The sequence below is a fragment of the Hemitrygon akajei genome, chromosome 1 (genome assembly GCF_048418815.1).
Source record: "Hemitrygon akajei chromosome 1, sHemAka1.3, whole genome shotgun sequence".
NCBI classification, from domain to species: Eukaryota; Metazoa; Chordata; class Chondrichthyes; order Myliobatiformes; family Dasyatidae; genus Hemitrygon; species Hemitrygon akajei.
In genome coordinates this window covers 66727289-66745737 of record NC_133124.1, presented here as the reverse complement: position 1 = coordinate 66745737, position 18449 = coordinate 66727289, and the positions used below count along the sequence as shown (strand labels likewise).

At 39.4% G+C, this 18449-nt stretch overlaps 1 protein-coding gene across 3 annotated transcripts in view; it reads left to right on the top strand.

The window, feature by feature from the left end:
- Positions 1 to 18449, top strand: part of triqk (triple QxxK/R motif containing) — a 68432-nt gene that overhangs the window by 31937 nt on the left and 18046 nt on the right. For all 3 annotated transcript variants that reach the window (XM_073044692.1, XM_073044699.1, XM_073044702.1), the window contains exon 3: positions 18203 to 18288. In XM_073044692.1, coding sequence (XP_072900793.1) covers positions 18203 to 18288 — 86 coding nt within the window. The remainder of the gene's footprint in view (positions 1 to 18202; positions 18289 to 18449) is intronic.

Genomic DNA, 18449 nt, shown 5'->3' with positions numbered 1-18449 from the left:
CAGGTGTCTCAGAGCAGCGGTCTGAAATTAGAAACCTGGATGGTATTCCCAGAGGCAAGGGAGTCGGAAACTAATCACGCCACACCATTGCTGCCCTGATTTTATGAGATAATTTGAAACAGTATCATTTAATATCAGCTGTATGAGTAAAATTGAAGAATCAGCTATTCGGAAGGCTAGTTTGTTCATTGAATGAGAACCAGAATTTGCTATCAGGTTAGCTAGTTCTCAGTTGTTATACTGCTTGATTTTAGTAATTTTATTGTTATGATTTTGTTAGTTAAAGTGAGGTTAGACAAGTGCAGTTTGTGCTACATTCCTGTTGATAAACATTTGGATTTTGATAAAATGGTTATCTGGTAGGAATCTCCGGCTATGTATGCAGCTAGTGGGGATAGAATAAAATGCAATTTCCATCTCTGAGTTCTTGTTGCTCTGTCACATCTGTTTTCCATTCCAGAGCATTGAAGATATCTTTTATTTCAAAGAACAGGGCTTCTCTCCACTACCATCTACATTATTCGCACATCTACTTCACTACATCCTCCTGGCATCATAACAGGGATAGCATTCCCCTTTTGCTTACCTACCACCTTACAAGCCACTTTGTCCAGCACGTTCCCATTCCCCTTCCTGTATGTCTATCTATGGTCTCTTCTACTGCCATGATGAGGCCACCTCATATTTCATTTGGGTACCTCCAACCTGATGACAAAAAAAACATTGATTTCTCCTTCTGATTATTCCCCACTCTAGCCTCTTATCTCTTCTCACTTGCCTATCACCTCTTCCAATCTTCCTCCTCTTTCCCTTTCTCCTACGGTCCATTCTCCTCTATCTTGATTCCTTTCTCTCTTGCCCTCTACCTTTCCCACCTGGTTTTACCTATCACCTTTTAGCAATACTCCTTCTCCACCACCCTCTCCCCCACCTTTTGTTATTTTGGTGTCTTCCCCTTTACTTTCATGTCAAGAAGAAAGGTCTTGGCCCAATATGTTGACTGTTTATTCTTTTCTGTAGATGTTTTCTGACTTGCTGAGTTCTTCCAATATTTCATGTGTGTTGGTTGCGTCACTGTCTGGTATGGAGAGGGCACTGCACAGGATTGGAAAAAGCTGCAGAAGGTTGTAAGCCATACAAGAAAGAAAATGTTAAAGCTATGATGTAATTCATCTGGGAGCCAGTATAGCTCAGCAAAATGAAGAATAATTTGCAAGTGGGAGTTGTTGTAAGTCAAAACAAGGCTAACAAACTTGTGGACTACTTCAGTTTTATAAAGGGTACACTAAAGAGGCCAGTATAGAGTAGAATAAAGATATTATGTGGCTGGTCAAGTCAAGAAATAACAAAGGTATAGGTGAGTATTTCAGCAACAGATGAGCTGAGGCAGCAGTGAAACTCTCTTGAAATTAGGTAGAAGTAGGCAGTATCAGTTTTGACATGCTCCAAACTCAGCTTGGAGTGGTGTGAGTGAAATCAAAATGGAAACAGTAGGGTTGATGTTGTTGGGGTGGGGTTTGGAGTTGGTGAACAGGGTACTTGGTAATCTACAAACCATGCAATCATAATTGTTTAAGGGTATTTTGTTTTCTGTGCGTAAAGTTAAAGAAACGTTCACCGTATTCTCATTGACTGAGAACAGTTTCATGAAATCACAATAGGGAACAAAAACAGTAACAGCTTTTTCAAAGCCCAACTCTTTTGTTTCACTTGTCAAGCTAACACTGGCATAGAATTGACAATGTTTTTAATGGCAAGCTGCAATGAATTCAGCTTAAACTATAAAACTATGAATACTATTTTATATTGTTTAATATGCAAATTCAGTATTTTTATCCTCAGGTTTTAAGCAGAGATTATGACCTTGTATTTTTCCACTTGGGTTGTTGCATTCCACTGAAATATTGTTTAATCTCCTGAAAAGACATGTAATATCTCTGAAATAAATTCACTCTAAGAGAGTATACTGAGTAATTTCAGTTACTATTATTTGAGTGCATTATATTTTAAGTTATTTATGTACAACAGTCACAAATTAAACTGAAATTTTACTTTATTCTTTAGGAAAGTAATTTGCAGATTTATTTGGAAATTGTAAGGCTGGCTTTAGCCACTTGGGTTTTCATTAAAGGTTATATTATGTGAAAAGAAAAAAACATTTTAATTAAAATGAATCAATGAGAATTTTGATTCTTAAACTTACAGAAAGGAAAAAGGCTAGTAATCAGTTGGTATAGCACACGTTTTTTAACTAATGGTGATACCATCCTTGCATAACACTGATGGACCTCTGTGTGATAGATATGCAGTGTATGCAATGCACATTGTAGGCCATGGACTGGAATGGATGTTTGGAAAGCTGGCTTAGGCCTTGTACTAGCGTTTTTTTATTATGTTTGTTGTGGAGCTATTGGAGAGAGTTAAGAATATTCTGAATATAGCAAAGGCACGTGTTTGTTGCTTAAAAATTGGACTAAGAATAAGAGCTGAGGGTTTGAAGGCAAGAGGAATTCTGCGAAGAGGGCCCAAGCTCCTATTAGTGTCTTGGATAGACAGTGCGATCTGTAACTGTGGCGACACTTGCAGGCTGCCCCAGCACATCCACAGACTGACGGTTGCAGACGCAAACAGCACATTTCGTACTGTGTTTTGATGTACAGTACTATGCCAAGGTCTAGAGCTAGGGTCCCTAAAGCCTTTGTACAGTACTGTAGTAATTTTGTGCATTGCTGCTGCAGCAAAAAAAAAACAAATTTCATGATAGTTGTGAGTGATGATAAACCTGATTCTGATGTGGATCTCTCTTGTGGACTGAGAGTGGAAGGGGGCAGGGAGAGGGAATCATGGTTGGTAAAAAGGGAAGCATCAGAGAGACATCCTGTAATGATCAATAAACCAATTGTTTGGAATCAAATTACCTTGATTGGTGTCTCAGGGCTGGGTGTGTCTGCAACCACCCTTAATGAAAGCTTAAGTAAAAAAGTGTTCGTATCACTGGCCTACGCCATTGTTGAGTCGGTGGTCAAAGTCTTGCTCCACAACCTTGTGAAACCAGTAAGATTTTTAAATACCAACACACACTTACAAAAATTTAAATCTCATTTGAACATTTATTTTTCACTTTTGTGTCACTGCCTACTGCATTATCTGCTTGAATTTTAGAGAAAAACAAGATGTTTTTCTTCATGATGTAAGCGATTTGTTGCCAGCTTGATTGCCTTGTACAGATTGCCACTCTGTTTTGAATTATGAATTGCTTTTATGAACCCTAAATTCAAGGAATTTTCACTGCTTGCTCCAATTTCATTTACTCAGTATGGGGATAATATTATTTGACCCATTTCAAATATTTCTACTTGGTAGATGGACTTGGATATTCAGAGGCAGCAGAACAGTTACTGTGACTGGCTGTGCTTTCAGTCTTAAATGACCCTCTAATTCCAGAGTAATAGTTAGTGAGGTTGGGGGAACTGGGGAAGAGAAGAAATATTTCTTTGCAACGTCAAATATTCAACTAGTCCAGCATTTAGATTAATCAAATCTGATAGAATAGAGAGAGTGAGGGGGAAAAAGAAACTGCTGGGTTCTGGGAAATATCTGCTGTGGGAGCTGTTGGACCACATTGAAGTTTCTGTTAAAAGAAGAGATCCTGTATCTAAATTTTAGATTAAGAAACTTTGATGTCAGATTGAAGATGCACATATTTTGACTTGTGTAATGACTACAAGTAGCTCTGTTCTAAAGTGTATTTCCATAACGTGAATTGGTGATAACATGATTGATGGATGAGGAAATGTTACTGGTGTTACGTAGGCCTTATTAGTTGTATCACAATCTGTTTATATCTGTCCTGTGAAAGGAACTACAGATCATTCTGCTGTAATGTGACTTCGTATAGTACAAGGTTTCTTATGAATGCAACTATTGAGTTATAGCAAAATTACTTGTATTTGGGAAATAACTCTTTGCAAGCTATTTTACATTAACAGCCACTCCAGTCTGTTGCCAGTACTCTTCCCAAGTAACTTAACTTTCTATGAGGTGGTTGTTGGCTATTAGAAGAGCCAACACATCTTACCTGCTTATCACCTCCCTCTAGTGCTCCTCCCCCTCCCGTTTCTTCTGTCCTCTCCTATTAGATTCCCCTTCAGCCCTTTATCTCTTTCACCAATCAACTTCGCAGCTCTTCACTTCACCCCCCCCCCCCCCCCGGCTTCACCAATCACCTGCCAACTTGTACTTCTTCCTCCCCTCCACCCACCACCGTATTCTGACTTCTCCCCTTCCTTTTCAGTCCAGATGAAGGGTCTCAGCCTGAAATGTCAACTGTCCTCTTTTCCATAGATGCTGCCTGGCCTGCTGAGTTCCTCCTACTTCTGGTGTGTGTGTTGCTATTTGAAGAGCCTTTGCTCGGGCTTGGTAGAGAGGGTTTTGCTCAATCCATTTGCTACTGGCTATCATATTATTACATTCAATTTCCACCCAGTACCTTGCTAGAAAGGTGTTTGGTCACGACCCATTATATAAAAACCCCTATTTCAATGTGTCACAGTTATAGAGCGTGCCGCAAATTGTGAGTTAACTTGTGTGAAATATAATCTTGGCTACTAGCAAAAATGTTAACCTGGTCACAATCTCATATAGCTGCAGTGTCCTTTGACATAATGTCACACTTTCAGTCAGCATATTGTTGCAATTGTCTTTACAGACAAAGCAAATGAGAAGAAATTGCAAGCCATCTTATTCCTATTTTAAAAATATAAATTAACTGTTACAACTTATTCCCAAATGGAATGACTTTTTGGTTCTCATAGAATTCATCAATTTATCAATGACTTGCTGAATTCTATTTGCATATTCTATTTGATGATGACAGCAGTATAGAATTCAATAAATTATGCTTGCTTTGTATTAGATCAATTAAAGCTTTTTGTACTAAATTCTTTTACAGCAATCGATCATAAAAGTTTTATGTGTCACTGTATTTAATGATTAATAATGATGATGCAGAATAGGGTACCTGATAATGGTTTGGATATGTGGCAGTTAGAATTTCTTGCATATATTCACCTGATTGCTGCCATGCTTGAAACATTGGCACATGGCAATAATAAACGTGGCTCTTAATTCTTTATATTTAGATGCGTGATCCAATCAAAATGTTACAAATCAGTCCTAATGTAATTGGCCTGAAGAGATGAATGCCCTTTGCTTGTTCCTTTTGTGTGTGTATTCATGGGAGAGGAATTACAGTTGGCACTCAGTTACAAGTCAGTAATTCAGTTCATTGAGTGGAATGAGTGTTGCGATGTACCAATTTTCATAGGTGTAGACCTCAACTTGGAGAAGCATGTGGAAAGCTCCGATACTTCTGGTCTTTCCATGGGGAGCATTTGGAGGCCAAGCGTGAGCAGCAGAAAAATAGTGGAAGTAAATCATCTTGATCACAAGGGGCTGCCTAAAAAGAAAATGGGGAAATACTAAGTTATGCATACACAAAATACTGGAGAAACTCAAAAAGTCAGGCAGTATCTATAGAAATTAACGGTCGACCCTTCTTCAGGACTAGCAAGGTTACTTGCATTTTGTGTGTGTGTAATTTTGTATGTTCTGATTTGTGAAATAATTTGAGATTCTTGTGTAAATATGTTATGGTTCGGAAAAGAGAGTTCTCGGTGTGGAACTTTATTCAACTGAATTGATGGAAGATCCTGGAATCTGGAGTAATAGGAAATTGCTGGAAGAACTTGTGGTGTGAACAGATCTGTGGGGGTAAAGAAATTGCTGACGTTTCAGATCAAGACCCTGAATCAGGTCTAAATCACTATCCAGTGGTTACTGCAGGAACACTAGAAACACTGAGCAAGCTGAATTCCAGACGATCTATCGATCTAGGTTTGGTATTTGATTTCGTTATAATAAATTTCAGGTTTTATTGTATTTGTGTGTTCTTTTCACAGTCTACCTCTTTTTTTCTACTGAAGGCATTGGCTCATAATTGGACATTTTTTCTTATCTCATCCAGATATTGTGAGTCTTGTGCATGTGAATGCATGCAGTTCAAATACAGGCAACACCACAGATGAGTTTGATTCTTTTGTCTAATACCTTGCATGTGGATCATCGTCAGCAGCCTGCCAATTATCTGACACCACTCCCTCCTAAGTTGTGTTTCTTCTACTACTGCCATGAGTAAAAAACAGATAAAATGAATGAAGTCTGCTTTCTCTTGATGTTGTTCACTGAGCCTTCTGAGGAACGGGAAATTAAAATTACAATATCTCATTGCAAAGATCAAAAGATGGTTCATACTCAGTTATCAATTTGCCTGCCATATGATTTATTCTAGAATATATTTGCAGGATTAAAGCTGTGTTTTTTCTTATCCACTCATAAGCAATTAAGTATTTGCAGTTAAAAATTAAAACAAAGATAGAACTAAACACAGCTGGGAGTCCATTTGCAGGTGAAAGGATACTCCTTTGATGCTGTACCAGCTGTGTGTTTGTTAAGTGAATAGTTTACCGAGCTTCTATCCAACTGTCCACCGATAGTATAATGTAGACAAAAACAGTTTCAGTGGTATTCAGGAAAAGCATTGCATTAATTTTTCATGCACAAAATGCATATGAGGTATCGCACTGATGCAGTATGGTAATGAAGTCAGGATGTTAAAATCTGCAGGGAATAAATCTCCGAGCCACTGAGATATAAGAGTTCATCAAATAATTTAGAGACATTCATATGTTAATGAACCTGGTCAAAACTGCATGTTTAGAATTTTTCATGTTTGCATTTTGCAATTTTTATCTGTGTCGGATTTAACCTATATTACTTCCAGTCTCCATACAGAATAGCATGAGGAAATTAGTATTAAGTGCCAGAGTGTAGACAAATGAGAGCTTGAATTGTATTTCTCTGCTTAATCTTTATTCTACTGAAATTATCATTATTTCATATATGCTTTGTACCAGGAGAAAATAAACACCAATTTCAGTATGTTTTGCTCAGGTTGGGATGGATTGTTATTGCTATAGCCTGACAATGAGGTGCTTTAGAAATGGTAACATTCTCCACTGCTAATAAATCCTACAAATGGATAATAATGTATGTTATAGCATTGTAAAAATGCTTGGGGAAACTAGCAATGAATAACTAATAAATCTCTTCTATATTGCCTACAGCCCATGAAGAAAAATTAAAAAAAAACAACTGGATTAGTTATCATTAAGCAAACAGTTAACATTACTTTTCTGTATGCACATGGGGGAGGCATTTGCGAGCTTGCCAGTAATTACTGCATGGTGTGTAAATTCCAGGGCACTTTGGATGTGCTGGGTGACCGTGTAAGCAGAAGTTATTTCCTGCTGCTCAGTTCTCTGAATTTGACCAAAATCTCTGCAAGACTTAAGAGGGAATGGAAACCCAGGATATTTTTTCTGGGAGGTGGTCATTCCACGATTACAGTGAACTCAACACAAACGATGAGTGAGTATGTGGCAGAGCAGGAAGAGACTAGCAGTGTGGGTGTGTGACACTCTCAGTGTTTATATTGAAGGAGATGTTACCTTGCAGGAATCCACTTTAGAACATGTTACCATGAGGCAGAGAACAGCATGAAGTATAGGAACACAACAATATGTGATATTGTAGTGATACTAGGAGATTCATTGATCAGGATGGCAGGTACCTCAAAAAAGAATTCAAGCTCCCATTTGTCTGTTTATTTTCTGGAGTATTGCATGGTTGCTTATTCATTCTGCAGATGCCTGAAATTGTGGTTGTTGTGGAAATGAATAACTCTGGCAGCAAAAGACTCAGCTTCTTCAATTAGAACTGTGGAAATCAAGAAGGAAAATATCAAGCAATATCTAAGATTAGTGTTCTCTGGATTATTTCAAATATCACGTATTAATAAATATAGTAATATGAAACAGATTTAGGACATGGGGTAGGAAGGAGGTATTTTGATTCCTCAAATCTCTGAGCACCAGCTCTCAGGTGCTGAGGGGAAAGAGATTTACATTTGCTGACAAATTACAAAAAGATGCAGTAATCACATAGTTCAATTATTATTATGCTGACTAGGAAAGTAAAATTAAAGGAAGAAAAGGGATACAAGTTCTTGTGATGTATTTCAAATTTGCTGCTACTCACCAATGGTGAATACTGTAAGCATACTTCATTGAATGTGAATTCTTTCACATGTCCTGAGGTTATAAAAGCATGGAAGCACAAGCCTAGGCTCTTCATCACTTCTCAGTATCTTACTGCTTCATGAAGATCTCTTCACACCTGCACATTCAGTCCTGCCAACTCCATCATCACTTCAAGATTGCTGAACTTCAACTCCTAGCTTCTTCTTGAAGTCCATCTCCTCATTAATATTCTAATAGTTGTGATCCTGGAGAGACCTCGAGCATCATCATGTCTCATGGAATTCTTCCCTGTTCAAAGTAAATTTATTATCAAAGTACATATATTTCACCTTCTACTATGCTGAGGTTGCTTCATTTCTTGCAAACATTCAAAGGTGGCACTGTAGAATCAATGAAAAACTGTACATACATACATACAGACAAAGAATCCGACTCAGATTTAATACCACCGGCATATGTGAAATTTGCTAACTTAGCGACAGCGGTACGATGCAATACATGATTATACAGAGAAAAATAAAATTGAATTACACTAAGTGTGTGTATAATGTGTATATTAAAATTAAGTAGTGCAAAAACAATAGGAAATTTAAAAAAAAAAGTAATGAGGTAGCATTAATGGGTTCAATGTCCATTCATAAATTGTATGTCAGAGGAGAAGAAGATGTTCCTGAATCACTGACATGTGTCCTCAGGCTTCCGTATCTCCTTTCTGATGGTAGCAGTGAGAAGAAGGCATGTTCTGGGTGCTGGAGGTCTGTAATGATGGAGGCCGCCATTCTGAGGCACTGCTCCTTGAAGATGACCTGGATGTTATGGAGGCTAGTGCCCATGATGGAGCTGGCTAATTTCACAACTCTCTGCGGCCTACTTTGATCCTGTGCAGTAGCAACCCCTTCCCCGCTTTACCCAACGGTCATGCAGCCAGTTAGGATACTCTCCATAGTACTTTTGTAGAAATTCGTGAGTGTTTTTGATGACACATCAAATCACCCAACTCCAAATGAAGTATAGCTGCTGTGCAAAACCAATGTGCAAAAGGGAAAAAGCTGTGTAAATACTTTACAAAATATACTAATAAATATTAAGAGCATGAGTTACAGAGTTCTTGAAAGCAAGTCCATTGGTTGTGGAATTGGTTCCGTGTTGAGATGAGTGAAATTCAGGAGTCTAATTGTTGAGGGGTAATAACTGTTCTTCAACCTGCTGGGAGGGACCTAAGGCTCCTGTACCTCTTTCCTGATGGAAACAGCGAGAAGAAGGCATGGCATGGATGGTGGGGGACCTTGATGATAGGCAGATGCTGCTTTCCTGCAGCAGTGCTCCTTGTTGATGGCGAGGGCTTTACCTGTGATGGACTGGGCTACATCCAATACTTTTTTAGGCTTCTCCATTCAAGGGCATTGGTGCTTCTATGCCAAGCTATGTTACAACCAGTCAGTATGCTCTCCACCATGCACCTACAGATGTTGGTCAGAGTTTTAGATGGCATGCCGAATCTTTGCAAACTTCTAAGAAAGTAGAGGTGCTGCTGTGCCTCCTGTGAGAGGTTGTTGTTGCTCCTTGACTCTATGCAGCAATCCCATCAACTGTATATTTACACATATAGTTCTCCTTTCTACTCCTGCAACCTCGGCTTATATCACAGACTGCTCCCAAGTGACTTTGAAACATTATTCCAGTAAAGTAGATTACCATTTTTTTCTTTCAAAATTTCTACTTGCCGTCTTTGCTGAGCACTTGCTCTGAGCCCCTGTTCTTTGATAACTTCAGTTTTCATGAATTTTCCAATGGAAGATCTTGCAGTAATACATTAAAATTTAAAAGTGTGCAGTTCCTCTAAATATAACATTTAATTTCTTTTACACTTATTTATAATTTTACTGTTTTCGTTTTTTTCTACTTCTCAGCTTATTGTTCTTGCCTACCCACAGTATAATAATTTGTAAATTTATGCTAAATAATTTGCAAAGTTAATCAATTTGTCAGAGTTGAGAGTAATACAAAAATTTATGCCACCAAGAAATTTCTTGTAGCTGATTGGATAGCATGCATTATTCATTGGGATTCACTCATATTTGATTTTTTTTAGAACACAGTATCAGCTATGGTAACTAATCGCATGACTCAGAAATTAGCAACTGTTTTTCCTCGACATTTTTTCCAGATAAAACATCTAAGGCCGAAAAATAAGATTTTATGTGTTGTAACGTCAGCTGTTTGGCGATATAAAATTAAATAGCTTCATTAAAATTTCAAATTCAAAGGAATGTTTATTTTAAAGCCCACTCTGAGACTTTTTCCTTTCCGAAGAGTTGCTAAAAATTAATAACAATTTTGTACTTGTGCTGTTTATAGGGTGTCAGTGGATGGATCAGTTAGGGTCTCTCAACTGAATCTCTTCTGCCCATTCTTTAATCATAAAGGCATTGCTGGTTATGCCATGGAAGGAAACCCATCATGTTTTTTTGGCTCCAGATCAGAACTAATTCATCCGCCTTGCTTTTGATACATAGTCCTGTGACTTGCTCTGAATTAAATATTTATTCACTTTTCACTCAGCTGATGCACTTGTTTCTTCCATAACTGCTCTGTGATGAGGCTTTCCACACTCAAACAACCTTCTCTGGTTATTCTAAGATCCTGGACTTGCTCACACTGACTACTTTAAATAACCTTTGCCTCATATCATTTTATTATTGTCCCTCTCTCCAGAGCCAATACTTTTCCAATTAAGCCAATCAAGAGTCTTTTCCATAATTTTTTATTGTGCTTTCTCCTAACTTTCAATGAGTCAGTGGAATATCCTGTCTATTTCAAGCTTGTGTATGGCAGATGCAGTTTAATGTGGATAAATGTGAGGTTATCCACTTTGGTGGCAAGAACAGGAAGGCAGATTACTATCTGAATGGTGTCAAGTTAGGAAAAGGGGAAGTGCAACGAGATCTAGGTTTCCTTGTTCATCAATCACTGAAAGTAAGCATGCAGGTACAGCAGGCAGTGAAGAAAGCTAATGGCATGTTGGCCTTCATAACAAAGGGAGTTGAGTATAGGAGCAAAGAGGTCCTTCTGCAGTTGTACAGGGCCCTGGTGAGACCACACCTGGAGTATTGTGTTTAGCTTTGGTCTCCAAATTTGAGGAAGGACATTCTTGCTATTGAGAGAGTGCAGCATAAGTTCACAAGGTTGATTCCTGGGATGGCGGGACTATCATATGTTGAAAGATCGGAGCGATTGGCCTTGTATACAGTGGAATTTAGAAGGATGAGAGGGGATCTGATTGAAACATATAAGATTATTAAGGGATTGGACATGCTAGAGGCAGGAACCATGTTCCTGATGTTGGGGGAGTCCAGAACCAGAGGCCACAGTTTAAGAATAAGGGGTAGGCCATTTAGAACGGAGTTCAGGAAAAACCTTTTTCACCCAGAGAGTTGTGGATCTATGGAATGCTCTGCCTCAGAAGGCAGTGGAGGCCAATTCTTTGGATGCTTTCAAGAAAGAGTTAGATAGAGCTCTTAAAGATAGCGGAGTCAAGGGATATGGGGAGAAGGCAGGAATGGGGTACTGATTGTGGATGATCAGTCATGATCAGATTGAATGGCGGTGCTGGCTTGAAGGGCTGATTGGCCTACTCCTGCACCTATTGTCTATTATTGCAATAAATGATCATCCCCGCATTATTCCAGTGGACCTGCATTGCCCTTTCGCTTTTAGTAATACCTTCATTTTCCCAGACCTTTTACTTGGGCTTCATTCAGTTGAATTAGCAGTAATGTTGATGTTAAATAGAGGAAAAGTGTCCTTCTAGAACAGTCACTGAAGACCAACATGTACAGTAGTTACAAACAACAATTAAATGGTCAATTTAAATGTTGATCTTTATTACAAGAGGATCTGTGTATAAAAGTAAAGATTTCTTACTGTGATTGTATCATCTCTCAGTCCACCGGATCTAGAGTGTTATTGGAAATCAAAAAGAAAAGTTTGCAGATGTGTGTATGTTCACTCTCCTCCTCCTCCTGCTGCAGTGTTGTGCTTCTCTTAAAGCCACAATTTCTGCCACCTATGTCGAGCATTCTCCTGGCAGTGCTCCTGTAGGTAATTCCTCTCCCGTCATCCAGTCTGTGCTTTCCCATCTCTACACCTCGGACCCATTTATAAAAACCCTCCTTTACTTCCCCTCCCATCGGTGTGTCCTTTACACCAGTATCTTGCTCCTGCTCTATTTCCAGTTTTAGGATGGCACTTGCAGGGTTTACTCCAGTGTCTCTCGTTGTTGATACTGATTTGTCTTTGGGGATGAGAACTGTCTCCCAAGTTGTCTTCCAACTGTCTGTGACTGCTCTCAGCCTCCCTGTATTCGACCTCCGTGCACAGTGTAATGATCTGATTTGTGTGAACAGTACACAAGACAAGTTTTTCACTGAATGTGACAATAATGATGTGTTGCTTCACACTCTGCACAGTACTCAATTCAAGCTGCAGTTGATCATAAATTCTTTATCCGTAACTATATTTTAAAATATTTTATGTACCTGATCAGGCCTTTAGCTTTAAATCTGGAATTGTAGATTTACGGCTTTTGCAGAACAGAGAGAGTCAATTCAGCTACTCAGGGTTTGTTTTGGTTCTCTAAGAGAGCCATCTGCTTAGTCTCATCCTCATACCCTTCCCTATGGATTTTTATGTATTTTAGGTGTTTGTTCATTTATTTTTAAAAGTAAATATGGATTTTGCAGTCATCCAGCTCTGGGACAGCATTTTATCAAAAAATGTATACAGTAATCACATGAAATTAGGGTAATTTGTGTGTCACTTGCAGAGGACTGGACACTGAGTTCCACAAACATTTCCATTCAATTTTAATTCTGGATTCTAAGTTGTATTGCCTCTAGTTCTACAAAGCCCAAATTATAGGCCAAATCTAGCATTATCCCTATCTCTATCCCTCTATCCCCCTCTATATCCCTATCTCTCTTTATATCCCTATCTCTCTCTATATCCCTATATCCCTCTCTCTCTATATATACACAATTGCGTGAGCTGGAGGCAATGCTCATTACTGTCGCGATAACTTAAATCCTGAATCAAATTACAAAAGTCATTCAGTATTTGTAGCTTGAGATCTATCTGACTGTGATAAGGCCAGTCTAGCAAAATTGGTTCAAATGTGTTCTGGCTCCTAATGAATTGGGGTCTGACAGTGAAATGTGAAGTGAGTCTACTAGCTTCCACAAGACTATGAATGAGGCCTGACAGAGAGCCTGAAGAGATGCTTTTGTTTTGTTTTACAATGCACTCCAGCTCTGAATAGTACAATGGGACCAAAGGGATTAATGATAGGAGTAAGCAGAGTTGAAGGGGTGTCAGCTTAAAGATCCTGCTTCAATTACCAGAGTGGCAGAGGAGCACCGTAATTAAAATTGCTGACAATTATGGACCAACATTTTTAGCTCTTAACACTGTGGAATCATACTTAGTATTATGGCTGGAGGAATTTGGCTCAAAGATGAAAAAACAATCATTTTGGATGAAAGAGCAGAGAGTACAATCTTTACACATTTTATCTGTATTCATACAATTTCCTAATGGTTAATTTGAGAACTGATGAAATTTGAAAAGATTCTCTAAATCCCAGAGCTTTGAAAGAAGTTGTTTTTGAGATGGTGATATTTTGATTATTATCTTCCAAAGTTACTCAAGATGATTCAACTGTTCCTGTGGATTGGGGGTAAATGAATGTGGCCCACTTTGTAGAAAGAAGGACGAGAGAATAAAGAGAACAACTGACCTATTAGCTTAACATCAGCAATCCGGGAAATGCTGGAATCTATATTGAAAGTAATGATAACAGAACCCTTTCAACAGAATAATACTATTAATCAAGGTCAGAAATTAAACATTGCTAACATTTAGTACTAAAATATATTGTGTATATAAATTGTGAGGAGATTTAGTGTAAATTGGCATCAAGGTCAGCACAACAAATGAGCTGAGCAGTTTGTCCTGTGCTGTACAGTTATGTTCTATAAATTTGAAATAAAATAACATTTAAAATTAATATCGTTATTTTCCTGTCCCTTTGCATCCAAGTTCTTTCCTTTCTTGACAATTTCTTTATTCATACCCTTTGAGATGTGAGGTCTTCCATTTCAATGCCAAAGCAGCTAGTTTCATTTTATATTCTAGGATATGAAGATTTGGACTCTTCTCCCTACTGTCATACTACTCAATGTCCTTGCCTTCTTAAGTGGTGCTTATTAAACCAACTCTTTGACTCAGCATTTGTTCATATTCTCCAATAATTTATTATGTTACTCAGTGTTCCATTTTGTTTGATAATATTCATTGAATTGAATTGACTTCATTACTTGCATCCTTTATATACATGAGGAGTAAAAATCTTTGTTACGCCTCCATCTAAATGTGCAATGTGCAATTTATAGTAATTTATAATAAATAGTATGTACAACAGAATAATCAATAAAACATAGAAATACTGTTGTGTCAGCATGATTAATCAGTCTAATAGCCTGGTGGAAGAAGCTGTCCTGGAGCCTGTCAGTCCTGGCTTTTATGCTGTGGTATCATTTCCCGGATGGTAGCAGCTGGAACAGTTTGTGGTTGGGGTAATTTGGGTCCCCAATGATCCTTCGGGCCCCTTTTACACACCTGTCTTTGTAAATGTCCTGAATAGTGGGAAGTTCACATTTACAGATGAACTGGGCTGTCCACATCACTCTCTGCAGAGTCCTGCGATTGAAGGAAGTACAGTTCCCATACCAGGCAGAGATGCAGCCAGTCAGAATGCTCTCAATTGTGCCCTGTGCCCCTTTAAAAATTCTTAGGATTTGGGGGCCCATACCAAACTTCTTCAACCATCTGAGGTCAAAGAGGTGCTGTTGTGCCTTTTTCACCACACAGCCAGTATGTACAGACCACGTGAGATCCTCGGTGAGATTTATGCTGAGGAACTTAAAGTTGTGCACCCCCTCAATCCCGGATCCATTGATGTCTCCATTCTCCAGCTCCTTTGTATTTGTGACATTGAGGGAGAGGTTGTTTTCTTGACACCACTGTGTCAGGGTGATAACTTCTTCTCTGTAGTTTGCCTCATTATTATTTGAGATTAGGCCAATCAGTGTAGTGTCGTCAGCAAATTTTATTAGTAGATCGGAGCTATGGGTGGCGACACATTCGTGGGTTTACAGAGAGTAAAGGAGGGGACTTAGTACACAGCCCTGAGGGGCTCCTGTGTTGAGGGTCAGAGATGAGGGAGCCCACTCTAACCACCCTCCTGACAGGAGGTCCAGGATCCAGCTACACAAGTCAGGGTGAAGGCTGAGGTCTCTGAGCTTCTTGTCGAGCCTGGAGGGAATTATGGTGTTGGATGCTGAACTGTAGTCCAAGAACAGCTTTCTTACATAAGCATCCCTCTTCTCCAGATGTGTGAGGATACTGTGTAGAGCTGTGGCTATTGCGTTGTCTGTTGATCGGTTGTTCCGGTAGGTGAATTGTAGGGGGTCCATTGTGGGTGGTAGCATGCAGCAGATGTAGTCCTTGACCAGCCTCTCAAACTATTTGCTTAGTATTGAGGTGAGTGTTACAGGACGCCAGTCGTTCGGACACGTTACCTTGGTCTTTTAGGTACAGGAAGAATGGTGGATGATTTGAAGCAGGAGGGCACTCTACACTGGGAGAGGGAGAGATTGCACTGGGAGAGGGAATCCTGGAAATTGCGGATGCATTGGTAATCATTTTCCAATGTTCCTTAGATTCAGGATCAGTTCCTGAGGATTGGAGAATGGCTAATGTTATCCCACTTTTTAAGAAAGGAGGGAGGGAGAAAACAGAGAACTATCGACCTGTCAGCCTGACATCGGTGGTGGGAAAGATGCTAGAGTCCATTATTAAGGATGAAATAGTGGCATATCTAGATAGCAGAGATAGGATTGGGCCGAGCCAGCATGGATTTACCAAGGGTAAATCATGCTTGACTAATCTGTTGGAGTTTTTCGAGGATGTAACCAGGAAGTTAGACGGGGGAGATCCAGTGGATGTAGTGTACCTCGATTTTTCAGAAGGCATTTGATAAGGTCCCACATAGAAGATTGGTAGGTAAAATCAAAGCTCAGGGCATCGGGGGGAAGACATTGACATGGATTGAAAACTGGTTGGCAGATAGAAAGCAAAGGGTAGCAGTGAATGGGTGTTTCTTGGAATGGCAGGTGGTGACTGGTGGGGTGCCACAGGGCTCGGTATTGGGACCACAGCTGTTTACCATTTACGTTAACGATTTGGATGAAGGCATAGAAAATAACATCAGCAAATTTGCTGATGATACTAAGCTGGGTGGCAATGTGACATGTGATGAGGATGTTAGGAGAATTCAAGGTGACTTGGATAGGCTGGGTGAGTGGGCAGATACTTGGCAGATGGCGTTTAATGTGAGTAAGTGTGAGGTTATCCACTTTGGGAGTAAGAACAGGAAGGCAGATTATTATCTGAACGGTGTAGAGTTGGGTAAGGGAGTAATATAAAGAGATCTCGGAGTCCTTGTTCATCAGTCACTGAAGGTGAATGAGCAAGTGCAGCAGGCAGTGAAGAAGGCTAATGGAATGTTGGCCTTTATTACAAAGGGAATTGAGTACAAGAGCAAGGAAATCCTCTTGCATTTGTACAGAGCCCTGGTGAGACCACACCTGGAGTATTGTGTACAGTTTTGGTCTCCAGGGTTAAGGAAGGACATCCTGGCTGTAGAGGAAGTGCAGCGTAGATTCACGAGGTTAATTGCTGGGATGTCTGGACTGTCTTACGCAGAGAGGTTAGAGAAACTGGGCTTGTACACGCTGGAATTAAGGAGATTGAGAGGGGATCTGATTGAAACATATAAGATTATTAAGGGATTGGACAAGATAGAGGCAGGAAATATGTTCCAGATGCTGGGAGAGTCCAGTACCAGAGGGCATGGTTTGAGAATAAGGGGTAGGTCATTTAGGACAGAGTTAAGGAAAAACTTCTTCTCCCAGAGAGTTGTGGGGGTCTGGAATGCACTGCCTCGGAAGGTAGTGGAGGCCAATTCTCTGGATGCTTTCAAGAAGGAGCTAGATAGGTATCTTATGGATAGGGGAATCAAGGGATATGGAGACAAGGCAGGAACCGGGTATTGATAGGAATTGATCAGCCATGATCTCAAAATGGCGTTGCAGGCTCGAAGGGCCGAATGGTCTACTTCTGCACCTATTGTCTATTAAAAATGTCCGTAAACATACCTGCCAGTTGTGCCACACACAGTCTGAGTACTTGCCCTGGGATGCTGTTTGGTCCCGCAGCCTTGTGACTGTCCACACGTTTGAAAGACCTGCGTGCTTTGTATTTATGTGAAGTACCTTGATATATTTTACTACTTTAACAGAGCCATATAAATACTGTACATGCTATTATTAGCAAGAAATTGAACATTGCTAACATTTAGTACTGAAATTTATGTTAGTGTGTGTAATTTTGATACAGACTGCAAAATAATTCTTCGTAGATGTTAACTGCAATGTAGTCATGGTCTAAGTCAATAGAATAGAATTTTGGAAGTTAGGCACATTAGATAGCAACAAACATGTTTGTTTAGCCCAGTAAACTAAAGGCCAGTTTCTTTCTCCATTCCCATCCCCTTTTCCCTGTGTCACCTCATCTCACCAATCAACTTCCCAACTCTTTACTTCATCCCCCTCCCCTCCGGGTTTCACCAATCACCTGGTGGTTTTCTCTCCCCCCCAGCTTTTAAATCTACTCCTCAGCTTTTTATCCTCCTGTGCTGCCAAAGGGTTTTGACCCGAAACGTCGACTGTACTTTTTTCCATAGCTGCTGCCTGGCCTGCTGAGTTCCTCCAGCAATTTGTATGTGTTGGCCAGTCTCTCCTCTGGAATATCAATTTTAATTTGACATCATACATCCCAGTTTGCTAATAATGCTCAATAGCTGTTTGAAAAGTCATTTTTATAAGATATAGTGTATGTAAGTAACATTTTGTTTTTGCCTTTAGGTAAACAGGATTATAAGAAAACCAAATCAGTTTTAAAAGCAACGCGATTGAAAGCAGAAGCAAAGAAAACAGCACCAGGAATAAGGGTGTGTGTGGTTGTTTAATAACCTTCATTAAATTTAAATAGGTGTCAGATTTTTTTTTCCTTAAAGACAACTGACCCAAATACTGATTACCGGTAGTTCTCTAAAATATTGTTGATAATATTTAAGAATCCATGCAGACCCAGGGAGCCAAGTATTTCTGT